A 22,215-nucleotide genomic window follows, 5' to 3' on the forward strand; every position below is an offset into this window, starting at 1 on the left:
CTGGCTTGAGCTTGTATAGTAAAAGGAGACAGGAAAAGAAAGGATTTATGCAGAAAGATGGAGAAGGCAGAAGGAAGAAAGAGAAAGGGGCATGAAAGAGGAAGGCTCACTGCAGAACTACTGACTCTGGTGCATGAAACACCTTCTCTGCCATATCCCCACATGCTTTGTCCCCTCAGTGCCACCTAAGCTGAGGCCTGCCTGCTCAGTCAGTGTTCTTTCACACAATCTGGACCAGGTTTAGTACAGATACAAGGAGGTTGAAAAAGAAGGTCAAGGTGAACCAGAAAGCCTGATTAGGGCGCCGATTATCAAAGCCAGAAATGGGCAAAAGTGCAAAAGTTCAGTAAGTGGTCAGGACTCATAGTAATGATGGCCAATGAGAAAATTTTCCACCATCCCCCTTGCTAACAGGAGACCAAGAAAAGTTCTAAGCCCTGAAAAGCTGTTTGCTGAACAGAAGTATTATCGCAGATGGAGAGGAACTGAGATAAACCGTCATCAGATGTATGACTCTTCTGGATTTCTTGAACCTTCTTTCATTCAAAATGTATTTATTGAGCAGCTACTGTGGAACCGAGGATGACAGTACCTGCCCTCCCCAAGCTTATATTTTACAAGGAAAAAGCAGACATAAACAAGAAAGCCATAAGTAGCAAGCCAATTGCAGATAATACATGATTGGAAGATAATAAAACAAGATTCAGGCTAGAGAGAGACTATTGGTGGGAATGGAGCTAGGTTAGACAGGGTGGTCAAGGGAAGCCTCTCTCAGCCCTGACATTTGAGTTTCTGAAGACACGAAGCTGGGGAGGGATGCAGGGGTGAGAGCATGCGTGGCCTTTGTAGAGCAAGGTAAGGACTTCAGAATTATTCCAAGTGCAAGAGGAAGGCTCTGGAAGGTTGCAAGTGTAGGGGTAACAAGACCTGGTTTTCTTTTCAAAGGTCTGTGTGTGGTTATTAATGTTGTGTCCGCGCTGTGTCTCTTAACTCTGAAAACCTTGCTCTCAAGTAAGACAAGCAGAGAAGAGTCCCCAGCTTCAAGAAGTACCTCAGGCCCAGAGTTCACGTATGGTTCTCCCAGTGGCAACCTGAGAGCTGAAGGAAGGAGGGACCAGAGGGAGAAGAGGCTTGGCAGTGAGGGGAGGGGAGAATAGTGTCCTCTCTCCAGGCACCTGAGACACCACAGACCCTTCCCTAACGGCCACCCTACTCCTACTCTCAGTCTAACCAGTTGCCTGCCCCAACCAGTGCCATCTCCCAAAGCTCTTTTGAACCCTACCCTCTTCATTCCTATTGCTTTTGTCTTAGTTTAGAGATAGAAAATTGGGGCACACGGGCTGGTTCCTGCAGACTGTGTTTTGTTTACCACACAAGGCTTTGTTTAAAAAAAAAAAAAGTAGGAGTGACTTTTTAAGATTGAGAGATTGGACATCAAAATTCTGATTTAAAAAAAGTTATTCTTTGTGGCAACAGTGGGCCTGCAACCCTGCATGACAGCAGTCAACTGGAGCTGCCCTTCTTAGGTGGGGCATGTGCTCTCTAGTTTTCCACAGTCCCCACCACTCCCTGTTACTCCCAATCATTACATTGCTCCCAGTTGGCCAAGTGCTTGCCCATTTATCATCTCCTTTGCCCTCTTGTTTGTCTTAGAATGATAATGATGATGATACAATAACTAACCCTAAGAGGACTTTTATGTGTCAGGCACTGTATATGTGAGTGTGTGTGTGTGCGTGTGTGTATGTGAATATACACAGATATACATACTCATTTAATCCTCACAACAACTTTTTTTGCCTATTTTGCAGATGAGGAAATTGGGGCACAGAGAGGTTAAGTTATGTGCCCAAAGGCACACATCCGATAAGTGATGAAGCCAGAGTTTGAAACCAGGCAGTCTGGCCCTCATGTCACACTTAATTTCTATGCTTTACCCAAGTCTCTAGAAAAAGTGGGAAATGAAGGACCAAGAGAACAGCCTGATTTTTCTCACACTAGCTTTTGTCACTCACCTGTGGTATCTGCTCCCTGTAGGCACCTAGGCTGGGGAGCCCTGGTCCAGTTTTCATCACCTCTCATCCAGATGACAGTAGCAGCCTCGTAATTAACCTCTGCTTCTTGTCTTACCCTCCCTTGCCTGCAGATTCTTGTCCGTGTTGAACCAGAAGGAACTTTCTCAATTAAAAACTTAACGTAGTGCTTCCCAGCTTAATATCTTTCAGAGACGCCCCCCCCATTGCCTCTAAGACACTGCATCTGATCTTGTCCCAGGCTGCCTATAATGGGCTCCGCTCTTGCCATGTCACACCTTATACCAGGTGCTCCAGCCTCACTAAAAATACTCTCTCCTTCTAAACAATGCATCTTCTTTCATGCCCTCCTCTGTCTGTGGTGCCCTTTCACCTCCAACCCTTCAGTCGAATGGACTCCTATTCAACCTTTAAGACCCAGCTCAAATATTCCCTCCCCTGTAAAGTTTTCCCTGACTCTCATTCTCTCAATTCTTTTAGTATTTTGTATTTGCTTGTATTAAGTACTTAATTTTAATTTACAACTACACCTCACTGTATCAGGTAGGAACTTCTTTTGGCTAGGTACAGAGACCTGAAAAAGAGTAGCTTAAAAAAGATAAAAACTAATTTTTCTTACAGATTAGAGATAGGGTGGTTCCAGAAGATCATCAGGGATCCTACTTCCTTCTGTCTTTCTTCTCCACCACGGATCACTTCATGGTCCAAAATGGCTGCTGGAATGCCAGTCATCAGAGTCACATCCTACGAGGGAAGCAGAAGGAAGTAGGTGAAGTAGAGAAGTGCTCACTTCCAGCTGAGTTTTAAGCAGTCTTCTCAGAAGCTTCATACAGTATTTCTCCTAAAATCTCATGGCCCAGAATTTAGTCACAGGGGCACACCTAGCTACAAAGCATGTTGGGAAATTGGGCTAATAAATGCTTCCCTCACACACACAGACACAAAAGTATACACACACACACACAAAAGTACATATGCATACATATATTTCTGTTACTAAAGAAAGGAGAAAGGAGTGTGAGCTCCCTTCAGGCGTGGAACAGCGTCTTACTCACCTTCTACCTGGCACACGGCAGGTGCACAGCAATTGGCTGGGAGATGCATTCCCACCAGAGACCAACACCCAGGAGAGAAAGTCCTTCTCCCTCAGCCTCTTCACCCTTTTTCTCTATTTATACCTTAACCTCCATTGCATTTGTCAGAGCCTTCACAAAAGTAGATTAATTTCCCAGACTTTCATTGCCTTCTAAAACCTCCTCCAACTGATTCTGAATTCATGAATCCTATTCTAAGAGACATGCCATCTGACCAAGGTTTAATTTCCAGGGCTGGCTGCATAATGAAGTCTTTGTGGACACAGATCGCTGGGGACAGCAGGCCGTGGCCTCTCTGTGGAATGGTCCCTTCCCAAATCAATGGCCAAGGGATTCCGGAGGAAGCAAAGCCCAGACCATTCCTTCTGCCAGTCTTGAATCTTCCAGTCTTGGAACTGTTAGAGGAGAAACTCACTTAAATAGTAACTCAAAAAGAGGGGTCCTGTGCCTTCTACTGTTCCCCCCACTCCGCCACCGAAACAACCCCATACAAAAAAAGGACTTCCTCTCTTTTCCCCCAACAGAGAGGAAGAAATGGGTATAGTTGCTCTCGAGGGGGATTCTTAGACAGGCCGGGGATGGACCATGGAGGAAGGGAGTTAGAATTTTTCCTTTAGGGGTGTGATTCGGCGCTGAAACAGAGGATGCTGTTATCTCTGAGCACTGGGCAATGGCCTCCCCATAGCCCTGGGGACTGAGAACTAAGCAGGTTCCTCTGAGTGTGGACATCCATCACAAGACTGTCTTCCTCAGGGAGACTATTCTGTGGCACCTGCACCTTTTCCAGAGAAATCTCTCCTTCCTTGGAGCGCAGGCATGGGCCTTGGTGGGTGGACATGGGCCTCACAGTCCCAAGGCTTTGTTCCAGTTCATACATATCCAACCTCAGCTACGTGACGGGTGGAGCTTGATGTCGGTGGGCACCGTTCCTGCCCAGAGGCATTATTGGCAGAAAGAAACCTTTGGTGCATTAAATGGCACATGGAGCCTTATAGGGGACTCTCTGGGGGAGCTGCCCAGTGTGCCAGGTCTCTGGGCTCGTTTGCTGGTATCCACCCACTAGACTGGTTTGCTTCCGGGTAGGGGCAGGAGTGGGGGAGTGGTCAGATGGTGCTGCTGGGTCCCCAAGAGAAGGGAAGAAAGTGGAGGAAGCATCCAGAGCTCCCTCATCAACAGGCTTCTGGACACACCCCAAGGATTCTGGGATGCATGGCAGTAGGGAAGGTGGGCGTGACAAGACAAAAGTGAAGATCAGATCCAGGTCAGATGGAATCATGCCCACCAGTTACTGGGAAGATAAACTATCAGTACTTGAGAATGAGGAAGGGGGAGTGGAAAGTGGCTAAATGCTGACGTTTGTCACAGCCTAGATGGCTCCCAGGTCACTGACGGGAGCACCCTTTCCCTAGCACCCAGTGACTTGCATTCACAAACAAGGTTGGACACAAACGGCGCTGGGAAGCACTGCCTTCACCCTTGCAGGTACGGCTTTTGGGACTTGACCTTGCGCCGACTACAGGCACCTACTAAAGAGTGAAAGGTGTCCATGTTGGCCCTGTCTTCCTTCATTGATATTCCAAATCTAGCTCATAGTCTCCCAAACCCCTTCCTACTTTTTTTTCCTCCTTAATTGTTTGCTTATTTATTTAGCAAATATCGACAGAGATGCCTGTATGACAAGCTGGGTGCCAACTGCTTGCCCATCTGTATTTGTACAAAACACTTAGGGCTTCCACTCTCCCACTTTTCTTGGAGCACCTAGCTTACTCCAAATATATATTATTTTCCAACTTTTAAGAATGTCCATGTGTTAGATTCCCAGGGCTGCCTTAACAAAGTACATTTCCTGGCTTAAAGCAATAGGAATTTATTGTCTCACAGTGCTGGAGGTTAGACTCCAGATGAAGGCGTCAGCAGGGCTATGCTTCTTCTGAAATCTGTATGGGAGAACCCTTCCCTGCCTCTTCTAGCTTGTGGTAGTTGTTGGTAAGCCTTGGCATTTTGGCTTGTAGGCACATCAGCAGTCCAGTCTCTGCCTCTGTCATCACATGGCCATCTTCTCCCTTTGTGTCTCTCCCGCCTTATTGCAAGGACACCAGTCGTGTTGGATTGAGGGCCCGTCCTACTCCAGTATGACCTCATCTTGGTTACGCCTGTAGCCACCCTATTTCTAAATAAGAATATGAATAATTCACATTCTGAGGCACTGAGGATTAGGGCTTGGACATTATCTTTTGGGAGGACGCAAGTCAACCCATAATAGTCAGGCACAAAGAAATATCTCTACATCGTGTAAAAAGCAACAATGTGAAGTATGAATATACAAGTCAACTAATGCAGCGAGGAGTCGGAGGGGGCACGGGGAGCTGGAGAATGCACTGGAAGTTCTAAAGGGCCCCATCAGCGCGGGACGAGCCCCACCTCAGAGTCTTTTCCAGGGAAACTGGAGGCCCAGATTTGTAATGTGAAAACTTCCAGTTATGAAAAGTTTGGGCATCTACATCAAATCAAATCAAACACATTTACGAGCTAGAGTCAGCTGCGAATCACCGGTTTGGAACTTCAGGTCTTTGGGATCAGAGAGGGTTTTCCCGGGCAAGTTGATCTCTTCTTGGAATTGGAAACAGTTATCTCAGGCTACAGAAGAGTGTTTAAGGGCAGGGTGGAGGGGGACTGCGGCCAGGAGGAATGAGATGAAACAGGAAATAGAAAGAAGCCAAGACCCTCAAGGCCTCACAGGCCACGGGGAGCAATTTAGCTGTCGTCCCAGAGGAGGTGGCCAGTCACTGGTTGGAAGCAGACGAGTCACGTTTACAACCTGCAGACTTCTAGACCCCGGTCACATCCTTCTCCGGCTCCCCAGTACGCCAGAGCAGAGGCGATATCGGCCTGGGGGCTGGGCCGTGACCCGCGCAGTTCTGTCTCACGAGCACCCTGCAGACAGTGACCTCTTGTGTTCCCATCAGATCTGCAGAAGCTCCTGGAGATGGTTCGGGAAGATGCTCAGAGAACAGTCACAATGGCAGATGGGATGCAAAAACAAGCGGCCAGGTATGTTCTTTTGACACCTGGGCAAATAAAGGATGTCAGCATCATAGTGATAACATAAAGGACAGCAGTTCCCAACGGTTGAGCATTTCCTCTGTGACAAGCGCTGAACCATGTACTTTGCTCGTGTGTATCACCTCCCTGAGTTCTTCCAACGACCCTACAAGGTAGGTACTGTTGTGTTCATTTTACAAATAAGGAAATGAGGTTCAGAGAGGCTAACGAATGGTAAGGCCACATCTCGAATCCAAATCTTTCGTATTCCAAAAACTGTTCTCTTATCCACTCCGCTGCCCTGCTTCCCAGGAACCCAGAGGTTTATTCATTCATCCTTTTAGTGAGTATTTATGAATATGGATGGACCGTACTAATTATTGCAGGAAGTGTTATGAAAGAAAAGCTCAGACCTGTGAGAGGACATAATAGGGGCATCTGATCTAGTCCGGGATGGGAATGAGAGAAGTTCCCTCCAAAGAAGAAACTTTAAGCTGAGATTTTGGATGAAGCATGAGAAGGAGCTCACCGGCCAGAGTCGCTGGGGGGTCGCCAGGAGAGCCAGCACGGGGAGTGAATACTGCAGACGGCACATGTGCAAACATGGTCCAAAGGGAGCGTAGCACCTTCAAGGAACTGAAATGCTTCCCAGATGGGATGGGCAGAGATATAAGTCTGTCTGGGGACCTTGGAAGCCACCTCTAGGATTCTGATTTCTATCCTAGGAACAAAAAGAACCCTTTGAAGTTTCAAGCCGGCAACCAATGTAATTGGCTCAGAGAGTCAGACTTGAACCTGAGGTGTCCTCCTTCCGGCGGAAAGCCCTGTCCCCTGGACCTCTGGCCTCTAAAAGCCTCAGGGAGCATGCAGGCTAGAGCTGAAGTTCCCTTGCCAAGTGTGGATCCCTCAGAGTAAGCAGAGGACTTCCTGAGAATAAATGAGGCGCTGGAGAGGTTCATCGTCACCTTCAGCCTCCTGGGATGCCGGCTATGACTTATTGGTTATTGTTATTAGCATAAGTACGGTTCACCAAGCACGTTCACATGCATCACACCCGCCTCTGCTTGTTAATGATGAATTGGCTGCTGCTGCCTCAACTCACATCGGGGCTCTGGAGGGTGGCGTTGAAGGCTCTCAGAGACAATGTTGGCCCTTAAGGCCCCGGTCGCTGCGCCTGATTTATCAGTGTTAAAGACAGATGACAGTGATGAAGCATCAGCTCCAAGAGGCTCCTTCCTTTGCAAGAACTCACACCATGAAATACTGGCTTTGGAGTCAGACCGACGTAGGTTCAAGACCTAGTGCCTTTGAACAAGTCCCTCAGCCTTTCTCTAAACCTCAGCTTTCTTATCTGTAAAATGAGATTGTGTTTCATCAAAGCACTGGCGGTGGTACCAAGTAGACTAGGGTCAATCTCCATTTCCGTGATTTAATTGCTGTGTGCTGTTGAGCAAGTTGCTTCACCTCTCTGAGCCTGATTCCAATTCTGTAAAATGAGGCTCATTAACAACCTATCCCAAAGGGTTGTAATGAGAATTAAATGATAATTTCCTAGTAAAGTGTTTTTATTGTTGTGGAAATAATGTCTACGTCACTGAGTCATTTGAAGCATTTAATGAGATAATGCATTTAACATATTAGCATGTGCCTGGCATACTGTAAGCAAACAAAAATTGGTGACAGTGGTGGTGGTGGTGGTGACTTTTGTTTCACATACAGCGTCCTATGGAACCTCTGCAGCCACTCGCTGAGACAGGTTGATTAACCAGTACCCAGTACCATGGTCCCATCTCATAGATGGAGAAGGATGGCTGGGAGTGACCTGCTTCAGGTCCTCAAAGACAAAACCACACAAGAACCTGGTTCTCACAGAACTCATCACGTGGCCTCTGCATTCACTTTAATGATAAAATAACCATGGTTACAGTGCAAGAACCTGTTGAAATTTCCCATCCTCTTCAATTCCTCCGGGAGAAAAATCTCCCTAATCCCTTGCTAAGGCAGCAGATATTGAAGGCTTCTCTGTGGAGCTGCCCAGAGACAGTTAGGGGAAGCTGCAGGTTTGCTTTTGCCCTCCGCACTTTAAAAATGTAGATTCCTATTTCACTTTAGACAGCAGGTCTGCTCCCATCAAGACTGACGTAGAATTCTGGGGGTTTTAGGAACCCCTGAAAGCCTTCTCTCCCAGCCCTCAGCCTCAAGGGCCAGACCGCGCTCTGGTCACCTGTCTTAGGGCATTTGGGCTGGTGTAATAAAAATCCCATAACTGAGTGGCTTGTAAACCAGAGACATTTATTTCGCACAGTTTCTGGAGGATGGAAAGTCCGAGATCGAGGTGTCAGCGGATCAGCGTCCGGCAGGGACCCTCTTCCTCATAGACGGCTGCCTTCTCACTGTGTCCTCACGTGTAGAAACAACAAGCTAGCTCTCAAGGGTCTGTTTTATAAGGGCTTCAGTTCCAGTCATCAGGGTTCCACCCTCATGATCTAATCACCTCCTAAAGGCCACCACCTCCTAACAGCATTCTCCTGGGATGAATCTGGGGGGCCATAAACATTCAGACCATAACATCACCTAGGAAGATGACCTTGTCTTAAAATCCTCTAGCAGTATTTTACAAATGTCCCTGAAGATCAGAATCAGCTGGGACGCTTGTGAAAACTACAAATTTCTGGTCTTCATCCCAGACCCACTGGATCGGAATCCTTAGAGGAAACCGCGTTTCTTAACAGGCACTTCAAGCAGGCGTCATTTCATGGTATGCCAGGAAATGCTAAGGTTTGCGAAGTATGCTCCCTGCACACCTGCATCGGAAGTCTGTGTGTGTGGTTTTAAATGCAGCTTCTGGGGTCCCACTCCAGGCCTGATGTATCCAAATCTCTGGGAGTGTGGCTCAGGAATCTGCATTCTCATTCTGAGCAATTTTTCCGGGTGATTCATGCCCTCCTGTAGAGCCTAGGATCCCTGCTCTAGAAGGAGAACTCTCCATTCTCCCACAGATATTTAGTGCCTTGGGGAGCATCATTTGTTCAGCGCCTTATTAAGTGACTCATCTTGCTTTGCAGTATCTTCTCAACGCTCAGACAAAACAAGAGTGATTCTGCCTATAAAGACATGCAGACCACCCGCAAATCAAGGTAGGAAGGCCTGGGGCCCCAGCAGGTGGGTCCGGAGGCGCCGCACAGTTATGGGTGGCGTTGCAGAGATGCCCCTCACCAGACTGTGGAAAGTGGGGCAGGGAGGGGCATCTGCTTCCTTATTCCCTGGAAATAAGTTCCTTAACTCCCAGGTCTCGGGGGTGAGTGTTCAGCCATTTCTTCCCAATAACCGTATACCATGAAGTTACAATCTTCTGGTAGTGGAGGGATGAAGTGGGGAGCGTATGTTACAGAACTACCTCTTCCCTTTTTACTTGGGTGACTTGTAATGGGGGAGGTAAAGGTCTGCCCTCAATTCATTTATTCATCTATAGACTATTCCTCAGTCCCCGCTGTATGCCAGGAACTGTGCTCAGCTCTTTAGAGATTCAGCAGCAAACAAGACAGGAGCAGTCTGACCACGTGGGTGGATCCCACTGTCTGGTCTGGGGTCATAACTCCTTTTGTGACATAGATTCTTTGACCATCCGAGGAAGCTTACAGACTCCTTTCACAAAAAATGCTTTCAAATGCGGACTATAAATGACAAAGGTTTACAAAGAAATCTATAGTAATATCGATTACAATATTACAACCAAACGTGAGATATATAGTCGTCTGGGAGCTTCTTTAGCAATACCTTATACAATAAGACTTAGCAGCAGGTCTAATAACTACTGTAATTTTAGTGTCAAGTGTAAATGATTTTTCAAAATCTCTCCCACAATTTTAACGTGATGTGTAGAAGTGGTGACTTCCATTTCTGTGAAAGGCTGGGTGAAGAGGTAAAAGCTGGTTTTTTTCCATCTGCGTTCACGGACCCCTTGCATCCTGCCCATGGTTGAGAACTGCTGTTCTAAGGGGAGAGTCATGCGTTTATCAAATAACACCACAGAGGTAGCTGTATAATCATGACTGTGGAAGGCATTCTGAAGGAGGATTATGGAGGATTTGGTGAATGTTGAGCACCAGGGTTCTAACCAAGGCTGAGTTTGACATTTAAGCTGAGACCTGAAGGAAAAAAGAAGAATTAGCTAGCCTGTGTCTGGGATCTGGGATCTGCATTCTCATTCTGAGCAATCTCTCCAGGTGATTCCTATGCCCTTCCCCCTGTAGAGCCTACGGTCCCTGCTCTAGAAGGAATAGTAGGAATAGTGTTCTGAGCAGAGGGAATAGCATGTGCAAAGGGTCTGAGGCAGGAGGAAGCTTAGAAGCACTGAGCAAAGACCAGTATGGCTAAAACTCAAGGAGGGCCAAGGAGAGGGGAGACTGAGACAGGCAGAAGGGTCTTTTGTTGTTGTTTGCTGGTTGGTTTATCACAGCTAATAACACCGCTTCCTTCCTCTCCTGCCTCCCCGCCAAGTCACACTATCAGCCCTAGAAGAGAGCCGTCTACAGGAGGAAGGTCAAAGCCAGCCTGCTCCCCCAGAGAGTTCAGCAGCAGAGGTTGGGGCAGCTGGGTGGAATCCAAACACATGGCCTTCTGGGTACTATTACTAGGGCTCTGCTTCCCAGCAAGGTGGGATAGGGCTTGCTCCATCACCTGCCAGACCTAAGGTCTCTAGGTCTAGTCCAATGAGCCTCTGGGAAAAGCAGCAAAGGCCGGGCCCTTTCCTATGGGGAGTGGTCTGGGAAATGGCCTGAAGAAGCCCCGCCTGCCACAGGGCTGGAAGGGAAGGGTTAGCCACACATCATAGGGATAAGAAAAACAGTCTTACCCTCTAGAGTCACACAGATAAAGCAGTCAAGTCAGTTTCTCAAATGTTTAGAGAAACAAAGGGAGGCAGCGTGTGAGAGAAGATGCTGCAGGCCCAGGTCACTGAAGGAGGACCTGGAAGAATGTATGGGGGGATGCGCACGGGCAAAGACCTTCACCCCCATCTAGGGACCCTAGCCAGGTAGAGTCACAGGAGGGAGCAGCTGCTTAAGGAATTCACCCCCACCCCACCCCCACCTAGAAAGGGTCAGATGACCAGGAATTGACTGATGACAGATGAGGAAACTGATGACCCAGAGCAGAGGTGCTTATCCACTGCCTGGGAGAAGGCAGCGCCAGGGCTGGGCTCTGAACCCAGCTCTGCCTGCCTCCAGAGTTGAGTGCAGCGGGTGCTCAGCGCCAGGGTCCAGCTTAGAGAAGAGCAGCCTTGAATGAAGAGGCGGCCTGGGGCCGGGAGCACCACAGACAATGTGCCCAGGAGGACTCGACCCCACCCCACCCCACCCCCACCCCCCTCCCCCCCCACCCCCCCACCCCCCCCCCCCCCCGGCCAGCAGGTCTGCACTCAGCCCCAGGGTAAGTGCTGACAAGTGCAGAGAGGAGGATGGTGGGAGGGTCCGAAATGAGCCTGTCCTCCAGATGGAGAGACCGAGCTCATCCAGATGAAGCTGGGATCCAGACAATGTGTCCTCCCAACAATATGCAGAGGCAAGAGGCCACAGCTGGACTTGGAGAGTCAGAGCAGACAGAGCTTGCTCTAGGCCGTGAGACAGGGCGGGATCTGAGCAGGTAGAGAAGAAACGAGGACTGTCCAGGCAGTGCATCCGGTAGGAGTAAAGGCCAAGACGCGGGGGAAATGCACATCGTGTTCTATTTCTGATGCCTCGATTAGAACCACCGCCCTCACCTGAATCCTGGTGGCCAGCAGGTGTCATGGGGGCCCTAAAGTCACCCTTTCTGGAAATATAAGGCTCCAGGCAACCTGAAACCAACCTTTGTGTTTCAGTGACAGATCCAGCAGTACAAGTGGAGACAGCCACTCCCAGGTGCCCCAGAAGAAGTCTAAAAGGTAGGCCAGCTGGGCAGCGGAAGATGCCAGGTAAGAGGGACTGTGGCAACTCTCCATCTTCCCAGGGATGTAGAAATAACCCGGTGCACACCAGACTCCCTGAAGCCATAGACACACCTGAAGGACAAAGGACTCCCAGGGCAAGGGGCTCACGGCCAAGATGCTGAGCAACCAGACAGACAACGGCAGCAAGTTCTTCCTTCATGCTTGGCGCTGGGCAAAGCATTCTGTATTCATTATCTTGCTTATTCTTCAAAACCAATCCTATGAGCCAGGGCTGGTGTCCCATTCTGCAGAGGAACAGACGGAAACCCGGCCAGGTGAAATGTCTCGCCAGAGGCCACACGGCTAAGAAGTGGTGGTACTCTCAGTTCCATCACACCGTCCTTAACACCTGCTGGGCTGAAGAGACCAGATGTCTCTCTGTGGGCTCGTTTAATAAGGCTTGACCCACCAGCCTGATGTTTTTGGGAAGATCTATCTTTCCTACCTCCAGGGGAGTGCTGAAGGAGGCTCGAGTGAGGGTGGAGAACCTGGGTGGGTGTTATTGCGGAGCACCTTGGGGCCCGAGGAGGCCAGCCTCGTGGGCCTGTCCCTTGGGCTCCATCCCCCAAGCCCTTCTCATCTGTGTCCACAGCCGCAGCAACCGTGACATCATCCACTGCAAGAGTGGGGTGTGTAACGCCCTGAGGGCCAAGTTTAACAATGTGGCCCAGGAGGCTGGCCTCTGTCTACAGGACAAGATGGAAATCCTCATGAAGTAAGGGCACACATATATCCGTTCACTCAAAGGACATTCATCTGACACTTACTCTGTACCCACCAGATGCTAGGAGTTGGGGTTATAACAGGGAACAAGAAGGACCTGTTCCCTGCCCTCAGGGAGCTTGTAGTCTCCTGGAAAATATGGGCGGAGACAAAATAACTGAATTGATAAATTTATAGGTACAAATTATGATCATGCTATACTGTAAGAGAACAGGGTTCTCGGAGAGAGAGAGAAACCATGGGGTCCTCCTAATGCAGGTTGGGTAATCCAGGAAGACCTCTCTAAGGAGATGGTGTTAAGGCTGAGCCCTGACACATGGAGAGGAGCTGGTGGTATGGTGAGAAGGTGGAGAGACATTCCAGGCAGCAGGAAAAGTATAGACAAACTCCCGAGGTAGGAAGGGACATAGAACATTTGAAGAGGAGGGAGAAGTAGTAGGTGAGCTCTGCATCGTGCCCAGCCATAAACGTCATGACTGAGACTTGGAACTTGACTTTCCAAGCAGCAGGAGACAATTAGAAGCTTTTCTTTTCTATTCTAACCAGCCGGTCACTGCCTCCCTTCCCACCTGACCCCTTGACTACAGTGACTATTTTCACCCCAATGAACTCATCCATTCAGCGAAGGTTTCACGATGACCCTTTGCCCTCTTGCCCTCTCAGGGTGGAGGGACCAGCTGCTCTGGGCCACAGGTCCAAAGTTGACTTGCCCCTACCTTCTGGGAGCTCCCAGTCTAGTGAGAGAGACAGACAAATAAAGAGGCGATTACCACACAGGGTGATGAGGGCCAGCATGGGAATAAGGAGGGGGCTAAGGGAACACAGAAAGGTCCAAGGGAAATCAGAAAGGTCTTCCTGGAGGAAACAATATTTTCAGCTTAATAAAAATAGGTGATATTTCCAGGGCACTTACTATGTACCAGACATGGGTGTAAGAGCTTCGTTTTTATTACTTGGGCCTCACAACAGTCCTGTGGGGTAGGTGCTATTATTAGACCCATTTTACAGATGAGAAAAGTGGGCTCAAAGATGTCTCTTGTCGACGGCCACACAGTGGTTAAGTATTAATAGTAAAGGTGGAATTCAAACCTAAACCGTCACACAGGAACAGTAGGAGGGAAGAGAGTTCCAGGGAGAAGCAACAGCGAAGTCCCAGAGGCAAGAAGGGGCACAGTGGGCCATAAACTGCCAGTAGTCGGGTGTGCTGGGGCTTAGGTTGTTTACAAGGTAAGCGGAGAGACAGACAGAGGCCAGATCATAAAAGTCCTTCCTAACCCAGCTGTGGAGGCTGAACTTCATCTCAGAGTCTTTGTTCACGAGCCAAACCGTAAAATGCTGGGAGGAAAAGGATGGAAAGGATAGAGATAAAGCTGGAAGATGTCGTAGGGGCTGAACAATCCAGCGCCTTGGAGGGCAAGTCACTTAGAGGACTTTACTCTGAGTCAATGGAAAGCCATTGAAATTCATAATATATAGGTGAGGACATGGTTATATTTGTAATATAGTCTCTGTGGAGAGATAGGACATATACACCAAATGATAAAGGGAATGGGGAAGAGAGGAACCAACGTGAGTTAAACACCTACTGTGTGTCTGGCACCCAGCGCAGCACTGTACACACATTGTCATTTCCTCCTCACCACTGGGATCCAGGAATCGTTGTTATCCTTCATTTTACAGACGAGAGAGCCGTGTAAATACAATCAAAAGTAGGGAGAGAACGAGGGCTGATTAGAAAGTGACTGGATTTAGCGAGACTTGAGCATTTCAGGACCTCGGAGAGAGCTGTATGCTCTTGTGCCCAAAGCCAGCTTGTATATTAGAGTGGCCGAGAGGGTTAAGAAGGACGGCAAGAAGGAAGAGGTGTTTAACTCAGATCTCGAAGGGCAGCTAGGATGGTTAAAGGAGAAGAGTATCTGATTCTTCTTCCTCTTTCTCATGCAACCTGTGATGCAGGCGCCAAGAAGAAAGAGGTCTCCAGAAGTTCCGTTCTTTTGACCTTGTCTCAAATTTCCAAAAGGATGTAGCAAAAATGAGACACCACATCTCCATGGCAAAAGGGGATGCAGAAGAAATTGCACAGCACTGGTAAAGATCCTGAGAGCCAGATAAGACAGTCCCTGAAGTGGGTGAAGGGGGGCAGTGGTGTGACAAAAATGACCTTTGATCCCATTATCCTTCAAGACACAGAGAGGCATCACTCCAGAACTGTCCTTGGCCACCAGTACCACCCCCACCCCCAAAGCAGGCTATATCCAGAGTACAACCAGGCAAGAACCCCTCAGTTCCTGAACTGCACATAATCTACCCAGCTGTGTTCTCCATATTTACCTTGTCTGATCCAGCTTGCAAATCCTATCCAAGCTATCTCCTATAAGAGAGGCAGAAGAGGCAAACCAATCTGAAACTTCTACAGATTCTGAGGTCTATGGGGGGAGAACTATATTTCTCCAAATAATTTAACTCTTAAAGATACAAAGCCAGACAGGCATATCCCAGGACCCCTGTGCGCTAGCGCAGGGGGGATAATAAGTACAACAAAAAGCAGTGGGAATCGAGTGATTACTGGATGGCAGACACTCTCATAAATTATCTATTTTATTCCCCACAAAAATCCCGAAGGGTACATATTAACCCCCCACTTTACAAACGAGGAGATGTTAGGATTTAAACCTCTGTCTGACCTGTCTCTGTGCTTAGCAGCAATAAAAAAGTGGAGTCTGATTTCCCAAAGCTCCGTCCTGTCAGGGTGAGTAAATCAGGATCTACGAGTAAGATGGGAAAGCCTGAGAACGCACCCAGAATCCCTCCAAAAACGTTAATAACGCAGAGCGGGGGCTTACAAAGAGACAGGAATAAATATCTAAACGTATATCACAGATAGAAAGCAATATGGGCAGCCAGATGTATGATGGAGGATCAAGTTCTTCAACTCTTTCTGCAATCAGGGAAAAAAACCTTTTTTTCATGAGGTACCACTGCTGCCGTCACCCGCACCTGAGCCCCCAGGTTAGAACCTACCTCGTTCCCACCATCTCAAGGATGGATTCCCAGACTACCTTCACATGCTGTCATCATATTAATATATATTCTTGAAATACGCAAAGCTGTGACTCCTGCTTACTCGTTATCAGGGACACAGAAAATACACACACACACACACACACACACACACACACAGCAGCACCTTGTGTGTGAGAGCCTCTTGCATCCTAGAAGGTATCCCACAGATGTGTCTATGTCCTCCCTGGCTTGATTAACTCTCAAAAGAGAAGCTTCACAGCCGCATAGCACAGGCAGATCAGCTCCGTGCTTTGTGACCACCTAGAGGGGTGGGATAGGGAGGGTGGGAGGGAGGGAGGCGCAAGAGGGAAGAGATATGGGAGCATATGTATATGTATATCTGATTCACTTTGTTGTAAAGCAGAAACTGACACACCATTGTAAAGCAATTATACTCCAATAAAGATGTTAAAAAAATAAATTAAAAAACCTTCAAAAAAAAAAAAGAGAAGCTTCAGAATACCAGCGTTCTTCCTTTCTTGTAACTTTTCACGTTGTCTGCTTGGTAGAAAAATCATAAACGCATCACTTTAAAGCATGCCCTTAATTTTTTTAATGCGATGCAAATCGTGCTCCAGCTTTTACTATCCATAAAAGTAAAGACTTGCCTGACCTGTGGGCACTTTACATTGAGCGGGGAGGAAAGTCCCCCAGATAAAGACCGACGCTGCCTTGGAGACGCCACATGAGCGATAGAGATAGTGGAGATGGGGTCCCTGTGGTGCCCAGATCCATCTCCCAGCAGTTTCCTAACTGACCCTCTCCTCTTGGAACTGAAGGTACTTTGACCTGCTGTCCAAACTCCCTGAGGATCTGAAGAATTTCCGCCCTGCCAAAAAGATCCTGGCGAAACTGCAGAAGTTTGGGGAAAATCTGGACCTGAGGATCCGGCCGCATGTTCTCTTGAAGGTGCTGCAGGACATGAGGGTCTGGGAGCTGTGCTCTCCGGACATCGCGGTGGCTGTCGAGGTACTGACCCCTTCCTTCCCCCTCACAGTGCCTCCGGCACACTCATTCATTCCTCTCTCAACATCCAGGCACTGTTTAAGTTTTTAAAGTTTTAAAAAGACATAAAGGCCTTCATAGAACTCATCATCTAATAGGAGAGGTGTTGTCACATGACCTTGGTTGTTCAACTCCAGGGGACGTTATATTCTGTGTAAACGGTGCCCCCTGGAAACTTGGAGGTTTTGGAGAGACATAAATAAATGGACATGTGAATACAGTAACTGGCGATCATGAAAAGGGGCACTCTAAATCTGGCAGCTTAAAATTGTGGCCCATGGACCTCACGTGGGTACTCATTAGGAATGCAGAATCTCAGGCTCCAAAGCGTATCTCATCAGCTCAGGATCTACATTTAAATGAGATGCCGGGTGACGTGTATGGACAATAAAGTCTGAGGAGCCCTGACTTAAGGTAAACGTAGAGGAGGCTCATCGTAACTAGAGCCACTGGGGAAGATGACTGTAAAGCTGAGATCTGAACAACGTAAAGGCAGTGCCGTGAAGAGAAGGGGAGGAGCAGGCCAGGAAGAGGGAACAGCTGGTGCAAAGGCCCCAAAGCAGGACAAAACTTGACCTGTTCAGCGGCAGTCAGTGGGTTTGGGAGGAAGAGAACAGGAAGATGCACAGTTCCAAGGGGACTGAAGAGGTGAGTGTGTGCAGATCTCTGATGGTCAGGTTAAGGGTTTCGGTCTTATCTGGAGGGTGCTGAGGAACCACTGAAGGCTTGGCAGTAGTGGCTTACCTTCCCTACCCCCTAGAAGTTCCTAGTTCCCTTAGGGCATCAAAAGGGGCCAGCAGATGGGGGGCGGGGACGGCCCACACTAAGGTATTAACAAGTGTCAGTGGAGTCACTCCTTAGCTTTATCTGATGGCACATGTCCATTTTAATAGGGCTTTCAGTGCCTCAAGGTGAAGAAGTGACTCAAGGGGTAGCATTCTCAGTCCTCTCGCCGTTTTCATGAGAGGTTGGACCTTCCACAGGCTGACCTGGGTTGTGTATATGGGTACAAGGTCAGGAGTGGGGGAGGGAGGATGACCCTGTGGGCAAGTTCATCCACCCAGACTCTACTTCCCACATCCTGGGAAGCTCTTTCGGGAGAGGCTCTGGCAGGCTACTCCAAAACTAAGTCTAGGGCATCTGTCCAGTTACGGGGTCTGCATTCCCCCTGCCAATTGTGGAGGCCGTGGAAAAGGCAATCGCTGAGTGGGTAAGAGGGGAGGGGGCCCGGATGCTCCCCTTGCGCTGAGCTGAGTTCGTGGCCCTAGCTAATAAAGGTTAGCATGCTCTTCTCCCCGTGAGAACATCACAGAACTTCTGTTAACCTGGGTGTGGGAGTCTCTCAACCTGGAATCTACATGAAGCTCTATGTTTTGTGTCTTAACCCTTTCCTGGAAGCAAGTCCATAGTTGTCCTCAATTCTCGAAGGGGTCTATGAACCCAAAAAGTTTAGGGTCAAATGACTTTTTTAAAAGATATTCAGGAGTAGAAAAGAAAGAAAGATGCAGACGACTGGGTTTTCCTGCTCTCTCCAAATTTCTTGGGGCCAGTGGTGACAATGAGGGACTTAACATTAGCCTGCTGAACCGGGAAGCTGGAAAGAGACCCTTTTCTTGAGAGGACCATCCCCAGCGTGAAGCTCCAAGCATTCTGAATGCCTGAAGGGTTGGACGTATCCTGGGGCCACAGCCTCAATCACAGACCTCCCAGGATCTTGTTGGGGAGGGCGGGGGCATGGAGTCTAGCTTTCAGACCAGATCTGAGGCTGTCACTGTGTCTGCCCCTCAGTTTGTGCGAGAACACATCATCCACATGCCTCACGAGGAGTATATCAGCTGGCTGCAGGACCGAATCAACGTCCCCATCCGGCCCCACAGTGCCCAGACGTAGTGGGCCTGGGTTGACCAGCGATCCCAGTGGAGGAGGGCTGTCTGCACTGTGTTCCTGTTTCCTACCTACTCTCATGGATACTCGTTATGACCTAGTAGGGGCATCTGGAGACCAGATGACCCTGCCAGCGTTCTAGAGGGAGCTCCTCCCGGGTGGGAGCTCCCTCCTGCCTCGCACGCCAGCCTCAGTCTCCCAGCCTCCGTTCCTCGCTGGTCTAGGCTGACTCTGCCTGCTCCTTCTGCAGAATCCTTCACCCTATTTCTCCTCCTCAAATGCTAGATAATAAAATTGAGTCGAATGTTTGATGTTCAGCTGGGAAAAAGTTGGAGCTGTGGAATTTGGGCGTGGTGTTCAGATCCTGATGATAACATACAGTTATCATTTATGGAGTTTTTGTTATACAACGGGCCCAGCGCTGGGTGATATTACTGCCTAATAATATCATTTAAATCTCACAATTACTTGGTTAAGTAGGTACTGATGTTATCCCCATTTCACACCACTGGAGCTAGAGTGTATTTCTCAGCTTTGCATATACTGTCCTGGATAGAGGTGGGTGGGTGGATGGGTGGATGGGTGGGTGGCTGGGTGGGTGGCTGGGTGGGTGGCTGGGTGGCTGGGTGGCTGGGTGGCTGGGTGGCTGGGTGGGTGGCTGGGTGGGTGGGTGGCTGGGTGGGTGGCTGGGTGGGTGGGTGGCTGGGTGGCTGGCTGGGTGGGTGGCTGGCTGGGTGGGTGGGTGGGTGGGTGGCTGGGTGGCTGGCTGGGTGGGTGGGTGGCTGGGTGGCTGGGTGGGTGGGTGGCTGGGTGGCTGGGTGGCTGGGTGGGTGGGAGGCTGGGTGGCTGGGTGGCTGGGTGGCTGGGTGGGTGGCTGGGTGGCTGGGTGGCTGGGTGGCTGGGTGGGTGGGTGGCTGGGTGGGTGGCTGGGTGGCTGGGTGGGTGGCTGGGTGGCTGGGTGGCTGGGTGGCTGGCTGGGTGGGTGGGTGGCTGGGTGGGTGGCTGGGTGGGTGGGTGGCTGGGTGGCTGGGTGGGTGGGTGGCTGGGTGGGTGGCTGGGTGGGTGGCTGGGTGGGTGGGTGGCTGGGTGGCTGGGTGGGTGGCTGGGTGGGTGGCTGGGTGGGTGGGTGGCTGGGTGGCTGGCTGGGTGGGTGGGTGGCTGGCTGGGTGGGTGGCTGGGTGGGTGGCTGGGTGGCTGGGTGGGTGGCTGGGTGGGTGGCTGGGTGGGTGGCTGGGTGGCTGGGTGGCTGGGTGGCTGGGTGGCTGGGTGGGTGGGTGGCTGGGTGGCTGGCTGGGTGGGTGGGTGGCTGGGTGGCTGGGTGGGTGGCTGGGTGGGTGGCTGGGTGGGTGGGTGGCTGGGTGGCTGGGTGGGTGGCTGGGTGGGTGGCTGGGTGGGTGGCTGGGTGGGTGGGTGGCTGGGTGGCTGGCTGGGTGGGTGGGTGGCTGGGTGGGTGGGTGGCTGGGTGGCTGGGTGGCTGGGTGGGTGGGTGGCTGGGTGGCTGGGTGGCTGGGTGGGTGGGTGGCTGGGTGGCTGGGTGGCTGGCTGGGTGGCTGGGTGGCTGGGTGGGTGGGTGGCTGGGTGGCTGGGTGGCTGGGTGGGTGGGAGGCTGGGTGGCTGGGTGGCTGGGTGGGTGGCTGGGTGGGTGGCTGGGTGGGTGGCTGGGTGGGTGGCTGGGTGGCTGGGTGGGTGGGTGGCTGGGTGGCTGGGTGGGTGGGTGGGTGGCTGGGTGGGTGGGTGGCTGGGTGGGTGGCTGGGTGGCTGGGTGGGTGGGTGGCTGGGTGGCTGGGTGGCTGGCTGGGTGGGTGGGTGGCTGGGTGGGTGGCTGGGTGGGTGGGGCATTTCCCAACAAGGCAAACAGTGTGCCAGAAAATCTGGCTCTTAAGAGCCCTTGTAATATCTTGTGCTGGTTTGGGTTGTACAAGGAGCTTAACTTCCTGTCGTCTCCAAATGTGTGTGGGCTCATTGCCATTTAACCTCTTTTCTCATCTTGATCTTCTGCTTCCCTACATCCTCACTAAGCTATAGGACCTGTAGTCATTTTAACTCTGTTACTGATGGCCAAGCTGAATTAACAATGAAACAACTGGACTTGATTTGCGGTTATGCCCCGATTATCAGAACACTCATATAGGCTGGAGCCCAGCATCTCTCCATGATCCAGAAGGGGTGGAAAGGAAGAGAGTTGAACTGGAACCATTCTTCTGTCTAAGAAACATCTCACTCATCCGTTCACCTATTCAGTTATTTACTCACTCATTCAATGAATATTTATCAAGAGCTCAACATGCATCAGCCAGGTTCTGGGTTCTGAGGGTAGAGCAGTGACCAAAGCAGACAAGGCTCCTGATCTCGAGAGTTTACACGGAGACAGTTTACACGGAGTCAGCAAAGGCTGATGGGGAGGGCAGAGGGACTGCATGACACCCACACCGATACCCTTTGTTTAGTGTGACTCTGGGACAGCCATTAGGGTACAGAGGTGAGATGCGGTCTGTCAGGAGTCTGCAAAGTTAAGAGATCCTAAACTTCTCTGTATTCAGTAAGAATTGGGGTGAGGGGGAGCAGAGAAGAAAGGAGGAGGGCAAAGGCCTAGAGGCAAAAAGAAGCTTAATGTCACCTGAGGAGCCAGAATAACACGCGTCTGGTGGGACTGTAAGATCAGGTTGGTAGCGCAGAACAGGGGTTGGGAAGAGAGGGAGTCTGGGGAGGGAGGTGGCAGCCAGATTTTTAGATGCCTTCTAGGCTATGGGGCGCCATGGAAGGATTTTCAGCAGGGGAATAATCAGATTTGCATTCAGGAAAAAAATAACGCCTGTGTGAGGACGAGGCAGGGAGAAGGGCACTGAGATAAGGCTACGGCAGCGACCGTGGGTGGCAGTGGTTGGGGGGAGATATTAGAAGGGTATTTAAACGGTGGAATCAGCAGAAGTTGGTGTGGCGTGGTACAAGTGGACAGAAGACAAGAATGTCAGGAATCATGTCCGGTTTTTCAGCTCAGAGCACGGGGTGGAGGATGATGCCTTTAATGTACCAGAAGGAGAGGAAGAAAAGAAGGTTCAGAACAAGAAGGTAAGGAGTTCTGTTTTGAGATGCTTGTGGGACAGTCGAGTCGGGGGACTTGAAACTCAGGAGACAGGGTAGCACTAGGGATAGAAACATGACACCAACATCCTATGGGCCATGATTGTTAAAGCAGGAAGTGGGAGGAGAGGCTAGAAGAGGAGAGGAGAGGGAGGGTCTTGAGGACCCTTGAGGGTCACAGAAAGCTTCAAGCAGCCCACTCCCAACCTAGCATTGACTGAGGGACTGCTTCGCTCCAGACACTGTGCAGAATGCTTGCCATGTGTTATTTCATCTTCGTGATCTTGCAAGGCAGGGCTCACCTGCTTTACAGATGATGAAA

General features: G+C 50.0%; 1 protein-coding gene across 1 annotated transcript in view; it reads left to right on the forward strand.

The window, feature by feature from the left end:
- The window catches only part of CCDC60 (coiled-coil domain containing 60), a 248,739-nt gene extending 229,631 nt beyond the window's left edge, over window positions 1-19,108 (forward strand). Inside the window, exons 10-16 of the mRNA XM_060121620.1 lie at window positions 6,094-6,178; window positions 9,235-9,306; window positions 12,030-12,092; window positions 12,730-12,852; window positions 14,817-14,948; window positions 16,703-16,892; window positions 18,717-19,108. Coding sequence (XP_059977603.1) covers window positions 6,094-6,178; window positions 9,235-9,306; window positions 12,030-12,092; window positions 12,730-12,852; window positions 14,817-14,948; window positions 16,703-16,892; window positions 18,717-18,818 — 767 coding nt within the window. The 3' untranslated portion in view covers window positions 18,819-19,108. The remainder of the gene's footprint in view (window positions 1-6,093; window positions 6,179-9,234; window positions 9,307-12,029; window positions 12,093-12,729; window positions 12,853-14,816; window positions 14,949-16,702; window positions 16,893-18,716) is intronic.
- The last annotated feature ends 3,107 nt before the right edge of the window (window positions 19,109-22,215 follow it).

This window comes from Lagenorhynchus albirostris, chromosome 14, assembly GCF_949774975.1.
Source record: "Lagenorhynchus albirostris chromosome 14, mLagAlb1.1, whole genome shotgun sequence".
NCBI classification, from domain to species: domain Eukaryota; kingdom Metazoa; phylum Chordata; class Mammalia; order Artiodactyla; family Delphinidae; genus Lagenorhynchus; species Lagenorhynchus albirostris.